Source organism: Erythrolamprus reginae, chromosome 2, assembly GCF_031021105.1.
Source record: "Erythrolamprus reginae isolate rEryReg1 chromosome 2, rEryReg1.hap1, whole genome shotgun sequence".
In the NCBI taxonomy this organism is placed as follows: domain Eukaryota; kingdom Metazoa; phylum Chordata; class Lepidosauria; order Squamata; family Dipsadidae; genus Erythrolamprus; species Erythrolamprus reginae.
The window spans coordinates 12,270,928-12,285,911 of NC_091951.1; the positions used below are offsets into that span (position 1 = coordinate 12,270,928).

The 14,984-nt window shown below is 42.8% G+C and overlaps 1 protein-coding gene across 3 annotated transcripts in view; it reads right to left on the minus strand.

Moving 5' to 3' along the window:
* The window catches only part of LOC139159732 (major histocompatibility complex class I-related gene protein-like), a 65,783-nt gene that overhangs the window by 29,016 nt on the left and 21,783 nt on the right, over positions 1 to 14,984 (minus strand). Inside the window, exons 3-9 of one of the 3 annotated variants that reach the window (XM_070737090.1) lie at positions 8,868 to 9,143; positions 7,194 to 7,475; positions 6,343 to 6,453; positions 5,410 to 5,442; positions 4,625 to 4,657; positions 3,178 to 3,214; positions 2,294 to 2,911 (exon numbers count right to left, since the gene is read on the minus strand). In XM_070737090.1, coding sequence (XP_070593191.1) covers positions 3,195 to 3,214; positions 4,625 to 4,657; positions 5,410 to 5,442; positions 6,343 to 6,453; positions 7,194 to 7,475; positions 8,868 to 9,143 — 755 coding nt within the window. In that variant the 3' untranslated portion in view covers positions 2,294 to 2,911; positions 3,178 to 3,194. Of the gene's footprint in view, positions 1 to 2,293; positions 2,912 to 3,177; positions 3,215 to 4,624; positions 4,658 to 5,409; positions 5,443 to 6,342; positions 6,454 to 7,193; positions 7,476 to 8,867; positions 9,144 to 14,984 lie in introns of those variants that run through there. The other 2 variants (XM_070737091.1, XM_070737092.1) reach the window with 2 other exon arrangements.

Consider the following 14,984-nt stretch of genomic DNA (forward strand, 5'->3'; position numbering starts at 1 on the left):
CAAGAGACAGCAGAATTGAGGAGAATCAGAGAAATTGGTGAAATACGAAGATCTGAAAATCGAGCTGCAACAACTCTGGCATAAGCCAGTGAAAGTGGTCCCAGTGGCCCTTGGCATGCTGGGCACAGTGCCAAAGGATCTCAGCGGACATTTGAAAACCATCAGAATTGACAAAATCTCTGTCAATTGCAAAAGGCTGCTTTACTGGGATCGGCATACTTTGCCGCTACGTCACACAGTCCTCGGTGCTCACCCAGTCCTCACTGGGCATAGGAGTTGAATAATGAATGAATAAAAAGTCTGTGAGAAGTTTGTGAAGCTGCAGAGGTCGAAGGGTGAAGGGAGAGATTTCTTCTCCTCGGAGGATCCAGACAAGGCAGAGACTCACTCTGTGTCTTTCTCTCCAATGCAGGAAGCAACCAGGCCATTGAGCAGCCCCCTCCCAGGTGAGTTTCCCCCTGTGGGGGCTGCGTGGGGGCAGAGGGAGGGAGGGGAGTGGGAGACATAGTTTGGGAAATCCCCCTCCTCTCTCCTGTTCATCTCAAACTCTGCAAGGGAAGGGATTTGGGGGAGAGGCAGTGGGGCTCTGTGGGGGGGGGTCTGCCTGCCCCCAAACTCTTCTCCTGCAAGGCCAGACTGATCCGACTGGTGATGAAATACGAAATCCAGCATAGTGATCTGGCTTTCTGTGTTGTTTGATAAGAACAACAACAACAATAATACAAAGCATACATCCAACTTTATTTCTACAGTGGTACCTCATGATACGAACTTAATTGGTTCCAGGAGGAGGTTCGTAAGGTGAAAAGTTTGTAAGATGAAACAATGTTTCCCATAGGAATCAATGTAAAAGCAAATAATACGTGCAAATCCTTCAGGAAAATCCCAAAGTTTAGAAGGGAGGCGAACAGAGGGCAGGGAGGAGCAGCTAAAGGGGGCGGGTGGAAGAAGCAAGGCTAGGCTAAAGGGTGAGTGGGAAGGAAGAAAGGCAAGGGGGGCGCCCCTCCCTTTTCTTTCTTCAAAAGACACAGTTTCACCCATGACGGCTCCAGGACTCTTGGACTCAAATGAAGGGACTTTCCAGCTCCTCCCTCAGGTAGCATGTGATTCGAACTCACTCCTGATTTCAAGCTTAGTACAGATAATCCTCGATTTACGACCCAATTTACGATCCGAATTAAGCACAACATTTCTCTTAAGTGAATTTTTTGTTCAGTGACTTTTGCCCCATTTTACGACTTTTCTTGTCACAGCTTTTAAGTGAATCACTGAGATTGTTAAGTTAGTAACAGGGTTGTTAAGTGAAGCTGGCTCCTTCATGGACTTTGCTCGTCAAAAGGACACAGGAGAGGGTCACGTGACACTAGGACACTGCAACCGTCATAAATATGAACCAGTTGCCCAGCATCCAAAATTTGATCACATGACCACAGAAAGGCTGCAAGGGGCCTAAGGGTGAAAAACTGTCAGACCATTTTTTTCAATCCTGTTGTAGCTTCGAACCGTCACTAAATGAACCGTTGTAATTCAAGGACTCCCTGTAGACTAAACTGAATGAATTTGTGGCTGACTGGTTTATCCTTGGTGCTCATTTTTCTTTCATGCATTTTATTTATTGTATTTTATTTATTATTTTATTTTGGATTTATATGTTACCCAGCCACCATTCCCGGTGCTACCAGAACGCATGCGCAGAAGCTCAATCTCACGCAGAAGCACAAAAACCCACAGAAACCGGCAGGTAAGTAGACAGCCGCCACTCATCCCATCTGCTCGCCTGCTTCACCTCACTGCTCATCCCATCGGGTAGTCCGCTTGGCTCCCATCAGCTCCATTGTGCCGCTGCCCGGCCGCCGGCCTTACCTTGAGTGCACTGCTCTCCTGCTGAGAAGATGGGCCACCATGCAGGGTCCGAGCTCCAGCTGCATGGCCTGTTTTATTCTCCCACAGTGGCGCGGGAAAGCAGTAGGCAGGCCACACAGAAAAACCACGCCAGAATCGCCAGAATCACACTGGTTGCATGTGCATGGTGCATGGATGCCTGGTGGCAATGGAGGGAGGCTACACGCTCCATTTCTGCCACTGGAACGGTGGTTCCTGCATTCTGGGGTGTGGCCCATCCCTGATGCCCCCCCTCTCTGAGGATTTTGGTTCTTGTATTTATATTTTTATTGCGTTGGCTGACCAGAGCCTCTTATGTGAGCTGGGCAGTCATATATTCTACTTAAGACATAAATTTCTAAAACTTGTGAATCAGTAGAAGAGGCAAAAATATGCACTGAATTCTTTCAAATTCAATTCACTTCAATTTATTAGATTTGTATGCCACCCTTCTCCGAACTTTAAGACTTGTGGACTTCAACTCCCAGAATTCAACAGGCAGCATAGCTGGCTGGAGAATTCTGGGAGTTGAAGTCCATGAGTCTTAAAGTTGCCAAGTTTGAGGACCCCTGCGTTAAACACATAAAACACACACAAGGAAAAAAGATAGAAACCTCCACCTTTATCCCCCACAAGCATCATGAAATTAACAACTTATAAATCTCTCTTAAAGTAAAACCAAGAAACTCTCCATCTTATTCCTCACCCCATTCTCTATAAACGCATCTCTAAAATCTCATCTTTAACCTCTAATCTTTCTCCACTAAGAATAATCAGCAGAAGCCCATTAAGGGGGTTACGCAACCTACAGTACCTATTATAAACTATTATTTATAAAAAACAATTTGAAATATTTTGATCCGACAATTAGTAACTGCTCCTCAATCATCATTTTAAAAGGTCACTGATTGAATGATGAAAGACCCCAAAATCTGTCCTGGTTCCAGCATGCAGGAAGGGTCACCTAAGAGTCCGGCCCAATTCAGGAGAAGGCAGATCCATCTTCCTTCCTCTCTCTTTATGCTGTCCACTACAAAGAGGAAGGAGAAAGTATCCAAGGGTCAGTTGGATCCAGACAGTCACAGAGCCTGAGAGCTGCCAGAGGATCAGAGTTTGGGGGCAGGAAGACCCCTCCCCCGAGCCCCCTCCCCCAAATCCCTTCCCTTCCAGTGTTTGTGAATAGGAGAGAGAAGAGGGACTTCCAAAGTATCTTCACCCCCACGTGGTCCTTGGACTCCAAAGCCCTCCCCTCCCTCCCTCCCTCTCCCCCCACACTGCCCCCACCACTCCACTCACCTGCAAGGGGGGGGCTGCTAAATGGCCTGGTTGCTTCCTGGATGGGAGAGAAAGACACAGAATGAACCAAAGTCTTGTCCTGTGAGGAGGACAAATCTCTCTCTTCACCATTAAACTTCTTCAGCTTCACAAATTTCTCAGAGGATGTAAAACTTTTTATTCATTAATTGAGCTTCCACCCCAAATATCCCATTAAGGTGACTCTAGGCAGCTCACAGTAAAATTCAATAAACTGCCATGTAGAACATTTAAATCAATAAATAAAAACCAGATTCCCCCATCAGATCAATGTTCCCTTTGGTCTGACAATCACACATGTCCCGTGTGTGATTGTGGTCTCGAATCAGACCCAGGACGATATGGGAGAGACCCACAGACACCAGGGAGGCCATGAACTCCTGGACTGCTTCCGAGGCCAAACCCAGGGATGGCCGGTTGAAGTCTCCCAGGAGACTCATAATCCTGGGCAACTCCATGCCAACCCTGAGATGGTCCCCAGCAGCTGAGGCAGGGAGGTGGCCATGCATCAGAGAGGCTGGTACAGTAGCAACAGGCCCAACTGGTCCTCTGAGCCCAAAGTCAGAAACAAAGAGTCACAACCAGAAACCTGGGAAGCAAAAGTAGAGTCTGGAGGACAGAAGGGAAAGGGGGGACATGATCGAAACATTTATGTGAAAGGGTTAAATAAGGTTCAGGTGAGAAGTGTTTTTAATAGGAAAGTGGACACAAAAACAAGGGGGCACAATCTGAGGTTAGTTGGGGGAAAGATCAGAAGCAATGTGAGAAAATATTATTTTACTGAAAGAGTAGTAGATGCTTGGAACAATCTTCCAGCAGACATGGTAAATCCATAGTAACTGAATTTAAACATGCCTGGGATAAACATATATCCATCCAGACAAAATACAGGAAATAGTATAAGGGCAGACTAGATGGACCATGAGGTCTTTTTCTGCTGTCAATCTTCTATATTTCTATTTTTCAAAAACCCTAGGGCCAAAAGAGATTCTCAGATGACCACTGAACCCCACTTCCTCTGCCCTGGACTTGAGGGCTTTTTCCTCCAATGGGGGTCAAGGCTCCACCATGCAGACTCCGGGCTGCCTGAATTCCCCTGCCTGAATCCAACAGGGAGAGTTCCCCTTCTCCTCTGCAGAATGAACCAGTGCAAGGAGAGAGGATTTTGTGACACCCAGCCGGCTTTCATGACTAAGGCAGGACTAGAACTCATGCCCTGATCTGGTGCCCTCACCACTAAGCCAGTGGCTCCAATTATTCTTATTATTCCACCAGAAGGAGACTCAGAGGGCCCCCAGGGAGGATGAATGGGGGGGGGGGCCTTAAAAAAGTGGGGGCCTTTCCCTCTTTCCATCCCCCCACCCACCCAAAGTCTTGCAAAGAGACAGAATGGCTGATGCAGCAGCAGGAGTCGCTCCCTCCCACTTACCCTGGTCTGAACTGCTGGATCCTTTGTCATTTGCTGGAAGAGAAGGAAAGAAAAAGAGGGTGAGAAAGTCTCTCTCTTGGCTTAGAGGTGGAGAAGCTCAGCTCTTTCTGACCCCAGCTCCCTCCCTCCTTTTCCCTCCCCCTCCCTCCTTTTCCCTCCTCCTCCCTTTCTCTCTCTCACACACAATCAGAGACTCACAAATACAGGGAGAGAGTTTGGACCAAATTGCTTTGGCTAAAAGGCATTGGAAATAATTCTTAAAATTTATATGTATATCACACTAAACCAGAAGGCAGAACTGACCTAAAAAGATACAGATGGATCCAAAGTTTCCTTGTGTAATCAGTTATTACTTAGAGAACCCTTGTGATGGGAGACCAAGAGGAGATCCAGCTGGCATGCCCCCAAGCTCCTTTTCCCTAAACATTTGAGGCCTAATTTTATGGAGCTTTTGACTCTCATTTGGCCAAGCCTTTTCTTTCTGCCTACTTGGGAAACAGCATGTTCTCAGTCAGAGGGACCTTCCAACAGCTGGATCTTCTCATCCTCTTGAAGGTTCCTTCTCCCAGATGTTTCTCCTTGAGGACTCCACTCCCAAGAACAGCCTGGCTGTAAGGAAAGGGGGGCCCATCTTCCCCAGCCTGGTTCTTAGGAGGAAGAGGAAGATAGCATATACAAGCATACACACACACACACACACATACAGACACAGACCCCTCAAGTGATGGAGCCTCTGGTCCCTGCTCTAAGTTGGAGACTACACGGAAAGAGGACAAATCACTCACTTGATGCTGCTCTGTAGCCATCCTGACGTCTCTCTGCAAGGACAAAAATCAGTGAGAGCTCGAAGGAATAAACCAGATATGTACATAATATATATTATTATAATTATAAAAACAACATGTGAGCAAAAGCACTTTTTGACAGAGCCACCACATTGCCCCCACAATCCGGGTCCTCATTTTCCCCACCTGGGAAGGATGGAAGCAGTGAAGGGCTACCAGCATTTTTACTACCACACTGTGGGCGTGGCTTATGCAGGACACCCGGCATTTTCTTTCTGCATCTTTGATTGCAAATTGGGTGCTATGGGGAGGAGCTTCAATTTTGCTACCCCACTGCGCTCCCCCCCATCTGGGCAGTAGCCCACCCCTGCATGGAAGGCTGAGTCAACCTTCAGCCGGTGATGAGATCTAGCAGCTTTAGTGGCCTGCAGGACTGCACTCTACCCACTGTGACACCTTGGATCTTCTACGCAGAGAGCATCCAAACTCTGTCTCCATAGGAGATATTTCACAGTCGCCTTGTCCCATCAATGAAGACAGAAAGATCTTCAAAATACAAATGTGTCTCCTGATTTGCCCCAAGAGAGACCTGCTGCCTCTGAGATGGATGGAGGGGAATTGGGGGAAGCAGCTGGGAGGGGAGGGAGGTTCCCATGGAAATCCTTCTCTGCTGCTCTTTGGTCAAAGCCTTTGAGGGGGACAGAGGAACTGGGAGGCCTCTTCCCAACTGAGAAGAACCTCAGACTGCCTGAATCTCAGACTCAGCTGAACCGAGAGTGGAGTCCCTGCAAGAGGCTGAGATCTCAAAGGCTCCCCAAGAGGGATGGGACAACAGGACAGAAGGGAGCCCAGAAGGAGCTCCCCAAAGGGAAAGACTTGCGGGGAATCTCCCCATCTTCCTTCCATCACCCCTCCCCCACCCAAAATACTTACTGATGAATACCACGATCCCAGCAATTCCAGCAAACACACCCACCACAACTAGGGCAGCGACAACACAGCCGATAATGACGAGCCCAAGGTTGGATTTTGAATCAGTGGGTTCTGAATTGGGAGAAAGAGCAATTAAATTTAATTATTTCCTATATCATGGTGACAATCATCAATAAAAATTGGATTTCAATTTGAGTTTTGGAACTTTGGGAATCCAATGTACGATAGGGAAACTTCTGAGCATATGCAGAGTTCTTTGTCAGGGGGATTTTTTCCTTGGGTTTTATGCTGAGCCTCAGGAATTCACATATCGTATCATAAAATAATGTGCAACTTCTTTCTTAGAGAAGCAACAGAGAGTGACCTTTTGACCTTTAAAGCAGGAAACCCTGTTTGTCTCTGATGGGAGAAAGCTCAGACTTGGGAGCCTCTTTTCTGACTCCTGATGTCCATCAGTCCAGCCAAAATCTGCCTTCAGAAAAGGGGCTACCAGACTCCTCCTGATTCTTCTACTTTAGGAATTGTAAACAAAAGCAAATCTATTTCTGGTGCTCAACGTAACTGCTGCTTTTCTGCTGGGAGGAAGAACCAGGGGAGGCCTAAGAGAGGATCTAAGGACATTTCATCAGGATCGGCCAAGTATTGTGATAGGATTCTGTAGTTTCCTTTCTATCCCCTGAAGTCAGTTCTAGGGTCTGGTCCCTGCAGCTTCACCAACCTCAAACAACGGAAAAACCAATGGATAAACGCTCAGGTATGTTCACATCTGGACACACCTGGGGTCAGATTTCTCTCCCACCCCCCTCCAGGCTGCTCAAGAGCCTGGCCTTTCCCTCCCTGCAGCCTCTCACCCTTCAGCTCCAAGTCCAGAGGATCCTGCAGGCCGTCGTGCTCCACGTGGCACCGATAGCGGCCCCTCTCTTTGGGATCGATCTGGATGCTGAGCCAGTAATGGTAGGTCCCATCTGCATTGGGGGTCAGAAACCCATGGAAGGTGTCCTGCAGCCAGACCTCCCTGTCCCTCGTCCAGGAGGCATCGATCTCCCTGGGGTAGAAGCCGTGGACCCGGCAGATGTGCGTCTCCATCCCATCCTCCACCTCCGTCCTGCTGCTCATCGTCACCACTGGAGGCTCTGCGGAAACACCGGAATTGACTCTGAGCCCCTCCAGAGACTGAAAGGTGGGTGAGAAAATCAGGGGCAGGAAACTCTCCCCCTATTTCCCCCTCCACACCTGAAGCATCTCAAGGGGTTTTGGGAAATGCTCCGAATCTGGAAAACGCTCAACCACAAGAACTCCTGATTTTGAGTCCTTCCCAGGGACTCAGCCTGAAAAACCTCCGGCAGCAAATTGAGGGTCCAAGGAAATTCCTCTCTGTCTGCTTTGACCTCTGGCTGATCTTGGGCTGCTCCCTTCAGGGGAGAGAGAGTGGAGATGGTCTCTTAAGGTCCCTCTCAAAACAGGAACAACACAGAAGATTCTCTCTACTTTCTGCATTCTCTTCTGCTCCCCTGAATCTGAGGCTGCTCCAGGCCTCTTTCCAAGGGACACAACCCCAATTTTGAGGGGAAGAGAGATCAAAGGGAATCTCACACTCATCAATTTGGAAAAGAGATTTTGTCTCTGAAAAGGGGGGGGGGGGGGCAGGAAGAGAATGATGTCAATGGGAAGAGAGAGGGGGTCCTCTTCCCCAGGCAGGGAGGGGCTGTTGGCAATCATCAGTGGGGGGGATTCCCCCATTGATCCTAATCTCATGCAGCTGATCCTGGAGGGATCAAGGACCCCAGCAGGGAAGGGAGAGACCGAGGGGGGAGGGGTGTTCTAGATAGTAAATTAATTTTAAAATTGTAGGAAAAAAATATAATGTGACCTCCCCTGTGGGGTGAGGGGTACTTCCTAAAGTGGGGAGAGGGTTGTTTTGAGAAAGGCTGACTGAGAATTGTGGGAACCTGTTTGAGGCTTAAAAGAAAAACAGAAACTTTGTTCCCCACTGAACCCCCTGGAAACAAAAGAACCCCCCATCCCTGGCCCTTTTACCCCAGCTGGGACACGGATAATGCCTTCTTAATGGTAGAAGTGGAGCCCCCTAGTGGTGGGGATGGGAGGTGGACCATCAGGTGCAAGGCAGGGAGGGAGCCCCCTATGGGATGTGGGGAGAAGCAGAGTTAATTGGGGGAGAAATGAAGGCTGCCCACCACTCTCGACTACAGTTTGGCTAATGGGGGTTTTAATGGCCCCAAATGGTTCCCTCCTTGTGGGCAGTGAACTGGACACCCTCAAGGGCTTTTCCTGCCTGACCCACCCAGACATCTGCCAGGCAGAGGCTGCATTTCCTGGTCCACTGAATGGCTGCCTGATAGTGAGAACCAATCAGGGCTTCCCGTGTCCTGGAGAGAGGCTGGAAGGGGGAGGGGGATTCCCACCAGGGAGAAAACAGGCTGCAGACCAGGGACTCAAAGGGGCTGAATGTGTCCAAGAGATCCGGCCATAAAGGAGGAAAGTCCAGTCTCCATTCAGATGCTCACCTGTCCTCAGCAGCGTCTCATTCCCATAGGACAGGTACTTCTTCATCCAGTCAATGCATTCCTCCTCCAGGTAGGCCTTCAAATGCTCATTATATCCTGGTAAACCATCCCATTTCCTCTGGGTGATCTGGGCCTGGGGGTTGAGAGCCACCCAAGTGAGGGTCTCCTTGTCGAAGGTGATATAGGTCATCCCTTCATAGCCAAACTGCTCAAACCCTCCTTTGGTCCCATCTCTCCGGAGCTCACAGCCAAACATCCACTGCAATGTGTGCAGGCCTGAAAGACAAGAGAGGAGGATGGTTTCTGTAGTTCTGAAGATAGACAGAGCTGCCCCCCTTCCTGCAGGGACTTTGACAGAGGCACTGACACCCCCATTTCCTCCCCAGAGTTCAAGGGAAAGAAAGCCCCCATCACTAACCTCCCTTCCCCCCTCCCTTCCCCTCCCTCCCTGCATTCCCCTCCCCCCAGGACGGAGTCCCTGAACCTTCCCAGGAAAAGGGAATCTGGAAAAGGCAGCAGAGGATCCCAAGGGAGACGGAGAGAAGGAGGAGGGGGAAAAGAAACAGAGGGACGGAGATCCTTCCATCTTTCTCTCTGCTGTTCCTCTGGGGGGAAAGGAAGGGATCCCAGAGAGGGAACAGGAGCCTGGATCTGCGGCTGCAAAGAGGGACTGAGAATCTGGTGGTCTCAAAGAGGATCTGATTGATCATCTACATAAAAGCTTGTAGGGATCCTACAAACAAATGTCTGCGGCATCATCGCCCCAAGGATCACCCCATTCTTCCCCGGCACACCAGGTTTTGTCTGTAACTATGTCTACCAAGGAGAAGGAGAAAGAAAAGCCACAACAATCCTCACTTACTACAATACAAGAAACATTGAATGCATTGCAAGCCTTTATGCTCCAATCACAAAATGATGCATCCCAGCAGAGAGAAGCCATAAAAGCAGAAATGGCTGAGATGAAGGCAGATACAGCAGAGATGAAGGACCAGATGAAGGAGATTAAACAAACTTTGAAGGAGAGTGAAGATCGAATGAAAGCAGTTGAAGAAAAAACAGAGAAAATTGAGAAAAGAATGGACCATCTTGATGACAGCGCGCACCTGCGTTATAGAAGATATGACGAATCGATTACACACTTGGAAATGCAACGTGCTTCGTATGGGCTATGGTTTCAAAATATTATAGAAGAGAAGGATGAAGACTTAAAGGCCATTATGGCCGAAATTATTGGAGGAATCCTACAAATGGATCCCGCAGAAATAATAAAAGAAATCGATGAAGTTTACAGAATTTCTAATAGCTACATTCGTCGCCATAATCTTCCAAGAGAGATTCATATCAAATTTGTAAGAAGAACGCTGAGAGATGACATTCTACATTGGGCAAGATCTGGACAACCGCAATTCAAGGGTAAAGATATAAAAATATTGAAACAGGTTCCAAGAAGCGTCAGAGAGAACAGAAGAGACTACCACTTCTTGACCAAAATTTTGATTAAAGAGAACATAACTTTTCGTTGGCTTATTCCACAAGGACTGTCATTGACATGGAAATCTACAAGATACAAACTGGAAAATTTAGATCAAGCAAGAGACTTTTACAAAAACAGTGGAATAAGCCAAATGGAGCTAATAACAAAAGAACTGACAGCACTCCAGGCGGAAGCTATGGGGGTTCTATCACAAGAGCAAGAACAGGACCAAGGCGCGAGAAGAAAGCAACCGCAGCGAGAAACCAAAAAATACAATAAATGACTACATTGAGTGACTTAAAAATCTTCTCTGTAAATGTTAATGGACTAAATGAACCAAAAAAAGGGAAGCAAATGTTTTCTAAAATTAAGAACCAAAAGGCTCAAATTGTGATATTACAAGAAGTACATATAAAAAAAAGTAATTGGAATTTATTATTAAATACCAAAATTGGAAACATGTATGCTGCATTAGCGGACCAAAGAAAAAGAGGAGTAGCGATGTATGTGGAGAACTCTATAAATTCCAAACAATTATTTAGTGATGATGAAGGTAGAATTTTGATCGTCCAAGTTAGTATTGAACCTAGACCTCTTACTATTGTTTCTATATATGCCCCAAATGAAGATCAAATGACATTGTATAAAAAATTGCATCAAAAAATTATTGAATTAAATGTGGAAAATATGTTAATTATTGGAGATTTTAATGCTATTTCAAATAGACAATTGGATCACTCGGGAGGGGGGAAAAACAATAAAAAGGGGGGGGGGAAAGAATTTATTACCCTCCACTTTCCAAAAAATGAAAACAGAATTATTATTGAATGATATTTGGAGGGAAAGATTTCCCCAAAAAAGGCAGTATACTTTTTATTCAAATCCCCATAAAATCTGGATGAGAATAGATATGGTATGGGCCCCGAAAATAACAGCAGAATATATAAAAGAGGTTGAGATAGATGTTAATACATGGGCGGATCATAATCCAGTAATAGTTTATATGAGAAATAGTAAAAAGCGTTATAACTGGCAAATGAATAGAAATATTCTGAAAGAGAAAGAGTATAAAGAATGGATTGAGAAAGAATTAAAAATATTTTTTTGAAATTAATAAAACCACAGACACTACTCCCCAAAATTTATGGGATGCAACTAAAGCATACATAAGAGGATTAACAATATCCTATACAGCAAAATATAATAAGGGAAAGAAAAGTAAATACGAACAATTAATAAAAGAATTAAAACAGTTAGAATTAATATCACAACAAAATATAAAAGACAAAGATTTAGGGAAAAAAATAAATATTATTAAACATAAAATTAGATTGTAGGACCAGAATCAAATGGTAGAAAAAATAAAAAGAACCAAACAATACTATTTTGAACATGCCAATAAACCAGGTAGGTGGTTAGCATATAAATTAAGGAAACAGAGACAATCTAAATTAATTAAAAAATTAGAAGACAAAGATGGAACAATAAAATACGATTCAGAAGGGAAAGCAAATATAGTACAAAACTTTTTTAAAGAATTATATAAAAATGATAATATTGAGGAAGATGAAGTATTTAAATATTTAGAAAGCTCGGAGTTACCTCAACTAACAGAAGAACAACAGGAGAGGATGGAAAGTCCTATAACAATGGAAGAACTCCTTACAATTATTAAAAGGCAGAAAAATAATAAGGCTACTGGGCCAGATGCCATTCCAGCAGAGTGGTATAAAATAGAAAATGAGATAATAAGAAAGAATATATTACAAATTTTTAATGAATGCAGGCAAGACGGTAAAATTCCTAAAACATGGTCTGAATCTTTGACAACCCTAATTCATAAACCAGGTACAGCACCGGAAAAAATTAAAAACTATAGACCAATATCGTTATTAAACGTCGATTATAAAATATTTACTGCAATATATGCAGATAGGTTAAAAACAATTATAAATAGTAAAATTCATCAAGACCAAAATGGTTTTTTGCCAGGTAGACAGATCAGAAATAACCTTAGAACAATTATTAATGTATTAGAATATTACGAACAACACCCAGAAAAAACTTTAGCATTAATGTTTTTAGATGCCCAAAAAGCCTTTGACAACGTTAATTGGATATTTATAAAAATGCAATTAAATAAAATGAGATTCGGTCCCAAATTTGTTAATTTAATAGATGCTATTTACTCAGAGCAAACAACTAAAATTATATTAAATAACAACCAATTAGAAGCTTTTACAATAAATAAAGGAGTTCGACAAGGATGTCCCATTTCACCCTTACTCTTTATTATGTCTTTAGAAACCCTACTAATAAAGATTAGAGCAGATTCAAGGATAAAAGGCTTAACTGTCGGAAAAGAGATATACAAAGTTCAAGCCTTTGCAGATGACTTGACTTTTGTCATTGAAGATCCGATTGTAACAGCCCCAAGATTAATCTGGACAATAGAACAATATCGTAAGGTAGCAGGTCTAAAAATAAATAAAAATAAAACACAATTTATAACAAAAAATATGAATAAAACTCAAGAAAGTAACTTGGAATGCATTTCTGAAATTAAGATAGTTAAAAAAGTTAAGTACTTGGGAATCTGGCTAACTTCCAAAACAATAACATTAAAAAACGATAATTATATAAAATTAATTAAGGAAATTAAAAAAGATTTAGAAATATGGAATAATTTAAAAATATCTTTTCTGGGTAGAATTGCCACAATCAAGATGAATATTCTACCCAAAATCTTGTTCTTGTTTCAGGTAATCCCAATAAATCCAGGAGGGAATTTTTTCAAAGATTTAACAAATATGGTTAAAAAATTCTTATGGCAAGGTAAAAAGGCAAGAATAAAAATAAATATGCTAGAGAATATAAAAGAGAATATAAAAGAAACTATATTATCAGGCAGCCGCCCTAACATGGATTAAAGACGGGATAACTTTGGAAGATAAAAGAACATTAAAATTAGAAGGTCATGACCTTATGCTTGGCTGGCATGCCTTTGTTTGGTATGATAAAGATAAAAATCATTCATATTTCAAAAGACATACATTAAGAAAATACCTACTGGAGGTATGGAAACATATAAGGAAAAACCATTTTTTAACTATCCCTGATTGGGTGGCCCCCCTAGAAGCAATTATACATTCAAATTCTATTAAGGATACAAAAACAATAAGATATAAAGATTTGTTAGATGATCAAATGAAGTTAAAATCTAGAATTAAATTACAAGAACAAGGAACAATAATTGATTGGTGGCATTATGCACAGATTAGATCTAGATACCAGAAGGATACCACGCTTTATATTTTTAATAAAAATAAAAATTTATTGAGTAATTTAATTACCATCAATCCAAATAGAACAATTGGGAAAATATACAAATATTTGATTGCCCATAAGAACATTGAATTAACTTTAAAAGATAACATGATAGTTTGGTGTAAGAATATAGGGAAAGATATAGATATAGACACATGGGAGAAAGTTTGGATAAATAATTGGAAAATGACAAAATCAGTGTCTATGAAAGAAAACCAAATTAAAATGTTTTATAGATGGCATCTCCCACCATACAGAATAGCAAAAATGTTTCCCAAGACCTCCCCGTTATGTTGGAAATGCAAGAAAGAAATAGGGACCTACTACCACCAATGGTGGACATGTGGTAAAGCTAAAACGTATTGGAAAATGATAGAGAGAATGATAAAAGAAATAGTTATGCAAAATATAGAAATCACCCCGGAGTTTTGTTTGTTAGGAATTACTAACCAGGTTTATAAGCAAGGAATTTTATATTTAATTGTACATATTTTAACCGTGGCAAGAATTATATACGCGCAAAATTGGAAAGGGGAAAATATCCCTAAAGAAAACGAAGTTATTATAAAAATATTAGACTGCGCGGAAATGGATATGATGACAAGACGATTAAATGACCAAGAAGAATCAAAATTTTATGAAACATGGAACAAAGTCTATATATGGATAGACAAGAAAAAAATTAAAGAAAATTAAAGTCAAAATATGTAAGAAGTAAATATATATGTAATGGTTGAGATTTGTTTTTGTTTTTTTAAAGAATGGTACTAGAATTAGTTTATATATACAATAGTAATAAGATGAGAAGAATGTTTGATTTTATCTTAGTTTAAATTACTTGTTACTAGTTTTTTTTGTCTATTATTAGCTATTTTTTAATGTATTAGTATTCAACTATGTATTCAATTTTGTATTCTTTTTTCTATATCTGCATTTACACTTTTGAGATAAGTGGGGAGGATACCTCCCCAAACTATATGTTTAATGTTTGTAAGTTTGTGCGTCCTTTTATGAAAATTAATAAAAAGATTTATTTAAAAAAAAAAAAAGCTTGTAGGGATCCCTGTGACCATAAATCTTGGTCCATGTTCACAAATAGCAGCAAGTCACAAGGGCTGGTTCCCACTTTGGTCTAACCAGAAACAAACCATGGTTTAGTGCAATGTGGGGATGAAGCCTTGAAGGGCCAAAAAGGAATATTTTCCTCAGCAACAGCAACAAGTGGCCCAGTCTGATCTGGACACCTGAAGGGTTTTTGGCCTTTGAAATGAGCTTGAAGTCCACAGTCTTTGCAAGGCCCTGGAGAAGATATT